Genomic DNA, 10200 nt, shown 5'->3' with positions numbered 1-10200 from the left:
TCTTCTGGCTGTCTGGCGTCTTCTGGGTGCAACACGAGATGCCCAGACCAAACAAGTACAGCAAAATACATTGACGTGATGGAAGGACCGCAACAATGCGTCTTTTTTACGGTCAGGGGCGGTCCTTTAGTGACGTCACGTACGGACTCGTCACCAACTCAAAAACAAGACTTCCTGAATATTCAGCGCGAGTCCTAAAACGTAAAATATAGCTACATGCGGTGGAATCTTATTAAAATACGCTCAGTAGAAGTCTATGAAGCCATTTTACAAATTATGGACACAACTTGTCCGGAGACGTCGGTTGTCCTTTAATGCGACTGTTTAGCTTCCGCTTGTATCCAATTTTCGTGAGAAAAAATAAAAATAAAAATAAAAATCCGAACCTCATTCTGTATTCATTCGCCACGGATGCCTGCTTATGTTTCCCCACGGCTCTAAGAGCATTAATACGTTATTAATCTGATGCCACAAAAAAGCAAGAGTGAACAGAGAGCAGCAAGATTTAAAAGGGGGTGTTGAGTAAAATAATTAAAACAGTCATTTCACATGGCAGTCCGCATTTATTTATGGACCCTAATCCTCACTTCTTTATAAACATGAATGAGACAAACATAGCTGCAGTTTGTTATAATAAACCTTGATTTGTTCATTTTAGCTACTGTTTATCAATTACATGCTTTAAACGTGTAAACCTGGATTAAATAAAGGCCTTCGAAAGGACAAAGTGGAAGCCAGGTTAACCGCCAACTGTGCTCTAATTCATTCATTGAGCTGACTAGCCAGGACATCTCTCATGCTGTGTGAGTGCTCATCAGTGTTGCCAACTCATTTTACGGAGTCTCCAAGTGAAAAAAAATGTTATTTAAAATGGAAAATTTTGAGAAAAAAAACTCATCCATGATTCCTTGTTGACAAGAGAAAAAATAAAAATAAAAACATAAATAAAAAGTAATTAATTCCGATTAATTGTGAGTTAACTACAAAATCTGTGGAGCTGTCGCGGCTTGGAATTGAAGCGGATTTACGTGGGACAGGAGATGTGAGACACTCGTTTCGTCAATAGACGAAGCTACAGCTTCTTGTTTGCTTTCAACATTTAGCTTGTAGCAGACGTGCACATTCCACCATGACATCTCTGATCCACTGGTGAAAAGGACGCATTGATCCTCTCCTCTTTCATATAGAACTGCTTCATGCAACAAAGAGGGTGCAGAAGGTCCTTAAGAATTAATGACTGTCTGTGTCTTTTGTGTTGTGTCACATTATTTGTTGTGTTCATTTTTCTTTTTGACTTCAAGATGGCGCCGCGAGAGTGGCTGCCTTTACAGCAGCTCCTGTATTTTGTTTTTGCTGCTGTGAAATGTAAATTTCACTACTGGGAGACAAATAAAGGATAATCTAATATAATCCAATCCAATCTAATCTAATCTAATCAGTGTTGCCAACTAATTTTACGCAGTTTCCAAGTGAAAAAATAAAATTTTGGACATTTTGAACAAAAAAACTCATTCATGATTCTTGTTGGCAAGAGAAAAAAAATTAAAAAAACAAAAATTCCAAATAAAAAATAACAAATAATCGTAATCAATTACGATTAATTGTGAGTTATCTATGAAATTATACATTTATTCATGAATACATTTTTTTATTGTTACTTTTTAGATTTTGTTACTTTAGAGATCTCAACGAAAAAAATGCCTTAGAACTGTGCATGTAGTCATTGGAAGACAGCGAGAACATTTGACAAGAATTAATTAAGACAAGTGATTATTTTTAGATGAATTGTGAAGCCCATTACGTGATTGTTCACAACAGTGCCACGTTATTAAGCGTGGCAGCCAACGCTATGAATGAAATCACTGTCTAGGAAAGAAAAGATCAGCGCGAGGTCATAAGTCTAAATCCGTGTTGTATGTATCCTTCAGTTCAGAACAAATTTAGCAATTATTCATCTCAGACAACCTTTGAAGTGTTTCAAAAATGTCTGCTTCGCCATTGCGGGTTATTCTTGTTCAATTCTTTGATCAATTTGACAATGAGATTAAACTCAAGATGTCATTGGCCGAATAGGATGAATACATGATCTTAACAGCTTTTTTTGTCGTGACTTCATGACTTTGTAAGATTTCCACCGTTTCTGAAGGTGTTAAAAAAAGTAAGTAAATTGGGTGCCCATATGCGGTAAATCTAGTTCACGGTGGGGCCTAACCAGTAACGGGCGATGCATATCAATCCTAGGCCTTCAGTAGTGCTATGTCTGAATCAATCCACTAGAGCAGGGGTGTCAAAGTCATTTTTTGCCGCGGGCCACATTGTAGTTATGGTTTCCTCTCAAGGGCCGTTATGAATTTGGGGAACCCATTAGAATGTTTAAATCCCTTCAAATATTACATACAGAGCACACAACAAATTAATGAATAACTCGTTTTCAAATCTGAAGTCAAGAATAATGACTTTTATTGTGGTTGACATCCAAAAATATGACATTTTGGCTCAGATTTTAGCAATCATCATGGAATTTAACAAGTTTGATTTGCTTTCGCGGGCCGAAAAAAAATGATGTGGCGGGCCGGATTTGGCCCGCGGGCCTTGCCTTTGACACCTGTGCACTAGAGGATGCCGTTGGCCAGGCAATAACTTGTGACTTGAAGAGACTTGAGAAATACTGTCATTAAACTGTTCAACTTTTGACAATGAACGTGTGGATTCATAATAACCTCATAAAATCGCAATGTTATTTTGCCATTTTTGCTAGCGTCGGAACTGTCCAACCTTTCTTAATGACGTCCATCTATTCTTGAAAAGTCCGTGTTGAAAATGGCTTTAAAGGTAAATCTGCAACCAAGCTGCAGCGAGCTACATACACTAGTGGCTAGTGATACTATGATTGACAAGTGACTAACCAATCATAGTTTTTGAAAACTGACATTTCCAGCGCCTTCCAGCAGGCCTTGGGTTGCCACCTCGCACTCTGATTGGTTAAAGCAACAATTTCCTCGACATTCATTTTTATGCTCCAGGGCCTGCAGAACTGATTGTGAAGGCGTCCAGGTAGATTTCTGACCCTGGTAACAAATGGTGGCTGAAATGTGATTGGTTGAATGCTTAAAAATGAAAACACACATCTGGAAGCAGCACAATAAAGGAAAATCAATGAAAGCTAGCTAAAAGACAATTAAGAATATTTCATTAAAATTCTGGGAAAAAATATAATTAACATTAGTCTGTGATTCAGCTATTTTTAGGCCAGCAGAAAATGCCTTGAGAGCCCATCACTGGGCCTAACACATCTTGCGGGTGGGTCAGTCGTGTGACGGGAAGCACCGTATTCCCTGTAAATGTGATTAACAATTATTGACAGTAGCTGTCTTTTCACGTTTTAGGTTAGGTCTACTGGAAAGAGAACCCAGATGCTTGCACACATCAAATCTCTGGCATTTTAATGGATCACTTGCTCCACCTAGAGGTCAATCCCCTCCTCCCCCCTCCATGCAACAACACCGACTGTTGGTTAGAGGTTGCACTTATTCCAGGAACTATCTACATCAGGGGTCGGGAACCTTTTTGACTAAGAGAGCCATAAAAGCACGAAAAGTATAATTTTGATTTTTCATTCAAGATCTGTAAATAAACGTGTTTGCCAGTTAAGATCTTGAACGCCTGCACAAAAAGTCCAGTTGGGGTGGATTCTGTTTTTTTGTTGAGGAACTCTCTGATCTGAATGAGATAATTCCATAAATGCCATGCAATGCATGATAACGAGGAACCTCATGTTGGTATTTGGTTACTTATGAAAAATGCAGTTATCCTTAATAGTTTAATAGATTTGGCATGGAATGCAGGTTGCAGTTGTGTTTTTTTATTATTATTTTTTTAACCAAAAGTCTATCGTAATGGCCTTCAATAAACACGGCGGCCATAAGTATTCACTGGAAAGATAGTCATGGAAGGTTCACACTGAGTTGTGTCAAACCTTTGACTATGGGGTTAGCAAGAAGTCAATGAATAAAGAAGGAAATAATCCAACACTTAAGGCATGTCGATTTATTTTCCCTCGCACCAGCAAGTGAAAAAAAATGCAGACTGATACAGTAGTACCAAACACACAGATGCAAAAATAGGACTTTTACATTACAAACATTCACGATTACCCGCCCCACCTCCATACAGAGTGTCAGACTGACACTTCAAATGACAAAGTGCAGTACAAAATGAATAACAGGCATTTTTTTAGGACCTGGCGAGGAACACGAACATAAACGTGTGCTTCCTGACAGCGACACACAAACACACACGGACCGTGACAATCCAGAAGCAGAACGGCCAGTAGGACATGCACGACATGCAGCTGTGGTGTACATGCAGGATCATTATATCAGCATACAGAACACACATTTTTATTATTCAAATGCTACATGTTTTTTTAAACATTCAAAAATAAAAGAAAACGAGTGATAATAGCGCCAGAACATCACTCAAGCAAAGCCACACCTCGGAGTAAAAACAACAACAATTTTTACACGTGTCGCAACAAGGCAGTCTGTCAAAGTCAGAAATGTGTACTGTATTTAAAATGCTGATTTTATCACGGTTGGCCACCAGAGGGCGCGGATGGTTTGGAGTTGTTGCGCGAACATGCTGACGACCATAGAACAAGTACGAGGTATCCCATTTTGATTGACGACAGCAATCCCGTCGATTAACTCGACTTGTTTTTGAAAATGCTGTTTCTTGACAATTTAGTATTTTATCATTCGTTTTTTTATAAAACAGTGGAGGTGTAAAATGTTAAACCATATAGTCAGTCTTTGATGAAAATATCTGAATCTGTAAAGTGAAATAATATACTTATTTCTAAATACATTTTAAACTGGTCAAATATTTCCATCCTCATAATTCCTTCACGTCCGCTAAAATAAAATGGCAACTCAGGAATAGCATTGAGGCCATTATCAGTGTTCCCACATGTTGACCATTTTTTGTGTTTTTAAAACATCCTTCTTTCTGTGTAAACAATTGATATTCGAAAACGAAAATATCAAAGATGATGTCATTCATCTGTTCTGGTGTGCATTTGTTTTCCAATGTCCAGTATCCCCTTGTGGCTCTGAATGAGACCTAAATTTTGAATTTAAAACCAAAGCTGTACCATTACTCCAGGTACATTGTGGCCTGTGGTGTAAACAAGTTTAATACTCCTGATATTTCATGGGTTTTTGGTATGTAAGTCTTAAACAGCCTACAGATGATGTATAGTGCTAAATTGGAGTCAGAGATGAAGCTGGAAGCCATTTAGACATTTACCACCCCAAACTGAAATCATGCAAGATAAAGCAATTTTTTGGGGCGGGGCGAAGGCTCTTGCACAAGGATGCAGCGCAACACAACACGGACGACAACACGGAGACGTTAGCTAAGGTCGCGTCCACTCAGTATGCTACATTTCGATCAATCCACTGCGTCCACTGAGCGGCACCACGCTGAGGAATGACGAATGCGGGCGGCACGGCACTCTGCTTCCTCAAAACCCTCAAGCTCATCTCCCTCATGCCGTCCTTGACGGCCCAGTCACTCGAATCAAGTGTTCCCAGCATTCCACTTACAATCGTAAAAGCTTTCCCAGGCTTTTTCTTCATTTGATCGCTTGACATCACATAGTCGTGTGGACCTCATTGGGGAGTGGGTGAGTGGGGTCCAAGTTTGGAAGGCTCCCGCTCGCCAAAGGCCGTTATTGATCAGGCAGGAAGCCTGGGCTCAATCTTCAGCGAAAGGTCATACAGAGTGTCTTCATCCATGATCAGTGTCTTATCCATGAGGTACTGGGTCACCTGCACGGCAACAATGATGCAGAGTGCGAGAAGGAAAAAAATTATATATATATATATATATATATATATATATATATATATATATATATATATATATATATATATATATATATATATATATATATGAGATGTTTACAGCATCATTATTAATTCTTGTTATTGTCATTTTAGCATACTTCTGTATTAACATGCAGAGGTGTCGAATCGTGGTCCAGAAATGAAAAACACCTATAGTACTTTTGGCTTTAGTCATAGTTGCTTTTACTCAACAAGAAGGGATTTGACACCAGTGCAGGTACTTTGTTTTATTTATTTTTTTCAAATTTGACCTGCCAGGAACTATGAGTTGTCTCTTAGTGACATCAGCATTTTGAAATCCTCTGATTGGCTAGTCACAACCAAATTTGAGAGTCATGTACCTTAACTTGATGCTCTATCCTGTAGGGTGTCTGCTGAAACTGTCTGATCTCTCTGATAATATGTGAAATCTGTGAAGAAATATTGAATTGCTGTCAGGCGAATGGATGAAAAACTCACATTTCTCCTGTAGACCGGTAACACTTTAATGTACCATTCTCATTTTGGAAAAGTTGACAAGACCCTCCTCGGTGAAATTGGGTGTTCCCTCCTCAATGAAGGCCAAGTCTGTCAGGTACATTCCCAAGTAGGGCACACAGGGAGGGTTGCAGCTGATGTGACAAACAAAAAGTTGTCAGAACAGCAGCACGAGGCACATTTGGTACAGTGAAATGAAGATTTCAAAATGGCTCACTTTTTCAAGGTCTCCCTCAGATTTTTAAACCTTCCCTCCGAGGACACCGTTTTCTGCAGTTTATCCATCAGTGCTTTCGTCTGTGCGGCAAAAATTGAAGTCAGTCATTACCAACATGCACATCTGATCGGACAAGAAAAATGGATGGTGAAATGATAGTTTACTAAATAAAATCAGTAGGAACAACAAAGTCATCAGAACAAAAAAGGTCCAAAGTAGCAAACAAAACCATCAATAAAACATGACAAGACGAGACAAACCCGACATGGTGAAACAAGCAATGACCAGACACTGAATGGTCGTTCCGGGAGTCCTTTTAACTGCCACTCATTAAAACGACAGACACCTGTGCAGCTGCAGGCAGGGCGTATACAGTGCCACCCATTGGTCGCAAGCCGAAACGTGACAACGTCTCGCGACATGGATAAAGTTTGCCCACTTTTGGCAAGGTTTAGCAGGTTATAGTCAAATGTCAATAGAATTCTAAACAGAGGAACCAGCCGTCCTGATAACATTATAAGCTGTCCACTGTCGTAACCACTGTCCCTAAAACAGCTAAGCCCTCCCTCCAATGAGCTCCTCTTTCATCAGCGTTGTTGAGTCAAGCACCTGTTTGCTGATTTTCGCCCAGGTCTTTTTCAGCCGATAGATGGCACTGCGATTGAGCGCCGATGTGATCTCCAGGACGCCGTTGTAGTTGTTGAGGCAGCGACAGATGTCGGCCACGGCCACCCACTTTTCTATTGAGCTGGCCCTGGAGCCCACGTCGGTGTGCGTCATGATCTGCGACGCCACGAGGTTACTCATCTGCAAACAGAAGTTTGAATAAAAAAATGCATGCAGCCTAATGTAAAGGTGGGAAAGATATGGTGCATGGGCCACATATGGCCCATTTCATTCATCGATCCGGCCCACAGTTGGTTGATATTGTTGTAAGTCAAAATGTGTTTCGTTCATTTCACATATTGTTTCACAAATACAGTGATACCTTGGCTTGCAAACTTAATTGGTTCCCAGACAGTGTGTAAGGTGAAAAGTGTGGATCCCAAAAATTAATTTCCCATAGGAAACTATTAAAATGAGAATAATCTGTTCCCAGGTCCTCATAAAACCTAATTTTCTAAGCCTTAAAACTACACAAAATATACCTTATTTTATGAATAATAAATGTGTGTTTTTGGAGAATGGCCTCACTCTCTCTGTCGGTATCCCCCCGTCCCCGCCGCTTACTGGTGCGTTCTTGACCAATCACGTGGCTTTAACAGAAGACGGGGCGGGGAATAGAGGACAAAAACAGTCGCCTGCCATTTTCTTGTTAGGAGAACGGGCTCGTTCGCCAACAACACATCACGCATTGTGGCGCCCCGTGTGTATCCCGAAAAATAGTTTGTATGCCAAGGTAAAATGTTCATAAATGTAACATCCATAAACCGAAAAGTTTGTAAGCCAAGGGGTTCGTAAACCAAGGTATCACTGTGTGGGTAAATTATTTTTGTTTTAATTTGTGTTTCAACTTTATTTATTGGTATATTGCACTAAATAGTATTTTGCTAAATTATTGCACAATTAATTGAAATTGAACTATTACAACAAATTAATTAGACATTTATTCTATAATTAAAATGGCAATAAAATCTCCAGTTTTTGCAGTATACGAATAACCAAGCTAACCCGGTCTGTTGTAAACATTAAATGAAGCTTTTGAGATATTGACTAATGTTTTAATCACAGCTCCCTATATGGAAGTAAAATGTTTTGAATAACACTCACATCATTGAAGTGTTGACTTGTTTTCATGATGTATGGGGTCCTCTCTGTCTTGTCAAACTTCATCCAGCCTTGGCCCAGGAACTCTCTAAGGGAGGGAGGAATACGATCGGAAAAAGGAATCACCCAAAAGTAAGTGAATGATTGTGACTGGAAGGATTGAGAAGGCTGTATATAAAGTTTGCTGTATTGTATTGTATTCCCTTTAGTGTAGCTCCATCTAGTGAAGGCAGAGCAAAACCGCACCAACAATTATGATTTCCATTATATGCACCTTATAATGCAGTGTGCCCTATAAATAAAAACACTTTCAAAATAGGACAGTCATTGAAGGAGCTTCTTAACTCATTCACTGCCAGACAATGTGCAAAAGTGTGTCCACTCCAGTGCCAGGGTTTTTGTCATTTCCACTCAAATTGCAGGACCCATACAATATTAAGTTTCAGGACTACATAAATATAATCAATACAGCGTTAGAAACCTTAGACTCTCTTCTTTCAGCACAAGAAAGAGTTAATTGCTAAGTTATATGGGTCTCGAGTTATCTGATATCGAAATGGGGGTGGCTGTATAAAATACAATACAATACATACATATTGATTTCTATAGCACTTCAACAGCAGCTGAAGCTGTAACAAAGCGCAAAAAAATGCTGCCCATTGTGGAAGGGAAAAACATTGCCAGAGGTCTGACCAACGCTTTATCGACACCCCTCGCCAGAAAATCCAAAACCCGAACAAATTCAGGAATGACGCTCAACGTCACACATTTCAATTTCCGAATAAATTCGTGAATGGCAGCGAATGAGTTAAAATCCGAAGCGGCTATAATGCAGAAAATATGGTATTTGGATTCATCCATGTAGCGCTTTCTTAAAATTACAACAAAAGATGGCTTGAAAAATGCATTATAGCGAACGCCCGATTGAATAATGCACTACAAATCTAATTCAACTGTTTATACTTCAATGTCTCAACACCAGCATGGGGAGATAACCGACTCGTAGGGGATGCTCCTGAAGACGATGTGATCCAGCAGCGTGATCTGCTCGGCTAGTTCCATAGCCGAAAGAGACTCGAAACACTCCGCCTTGGGACAATCTGCCTGAAACCACACACATACGATTATGCGTGTGAATTTGCGCAAACTTCACACAGACAAGCAGGAGAACATTGCCAGAATAAAACAAATAAAAGTTCGATAGTGTGGCACTTTCAAGTCAAATTCAAAGTTAAAGTCAGGTATCAGTGATCAGTTTGAATAATTTCGTTTTACTTAATTTTGCTTTCACTAGCGAGATTTTGCAAACTCAAGCCACTTCACACGAGGCAAACACTGGACGATTCCCGAGGTATTCCAGTTTGAGTGAAGGCTGGCGTGTGTGGCTGCCTCTGCTCACCCACAGAAAAACTTATCCTGTAACTGTAAAGTGACCTTTAGAGTTTTGAAAGGCGCCTGTAAATGAAATCTATTATTATTATTATTATTATTATTATAAAAGCAATACTCACATTGTTTTTAGGATCATCATAAAAATGGTGAATATCTATCTATCTATCTATCTATCTATCTATCTATCTATCTATCTATCTATCTATCTATCTATCTATCTATCTATCTATCTATCTATCTATCTATCTATCTATCTATCTATCTATCTATCTATCTATCTATCTATCTATCTATCTATCTATCGTTGGAGTGTATTGATGTGTATGTGCCTGTGTGCACGCACTTCTCAGCCATTACTTGATGAGGACAACTGAGGGTCTCACTATTGTGGGAGCAGTTGTAGAAAGTAACCAGGGAAATTAAAGCTGTACTAGTAGA

At 39.4% G+C, this 10200-nt stretch overlaps 1 protein-coding gene across 2 annotated transcripts in view; it reads right to left on the bottom strand.

The window, feature by feature from the left end:
- Positions 1 to 4038: 4038 nt before the first annotated feature.
- The window catches only part of rasgrf2b (Ras protein-specific guanine nucleotide-releasing factor 2b), a 52592-nt gene continuing 46430 nt past the window's right edge, over positions 4039 to 10200 (bottom strand). For both annotated transcript variants that reach the window (XM_088993924.1, XM_088993925.1), the window contains 7 exons: positions 9371 to 9474; positions 8374 to 8458; positions 7213 to 7410; positions 6604 to 6683; positions 6403 to 6520; positions 6251 to 6319; positions 4039 to 5831 (listed from right to left, as the gene is read on the bottom strand). In XM_088993924.1, coding sequence (XP_088850050.1) covers positions 5739 to 5831; positions 6251 to 6319; positions 6403 to 6520; positions 6604 to 6683; positions 7213 to 7410; positions 8374 to 8458; positions 9371 to 9474 — 747 coding nt within the window. In that variant the 3' untranslated portion in view covers positions 4039 to 5738. The remainder of the gene's footprint in view (positions 5832 to 6250; positions 6320 to 6402; positions 6521 to 6603; positions 6684 to 7212; positions 7411 to 8373; positions 8459 to 9370; positions 9475 to 10200) is intronic.

Source organism: Hippocampus bargibanti, linkage group LG04, assembly GCF_051943395.1.
Source record: "Hippocampus bargibanti isolate YZ-2025 linkage group LG04, ASM5194339v1, whole genome shotgun sequence".
Classification (NCBI taxonomy): Eukaryota; Metazoa; Chordata; class Actinopteri; order Syngnathiformes; family Syngnathidae; genus Hippocampus; species Hippocampus bargibanti.
Note: the sequence above shows the minus strand (reverse complement) of the source record. Positions and strands in the feature narration are given on the sequence as shown.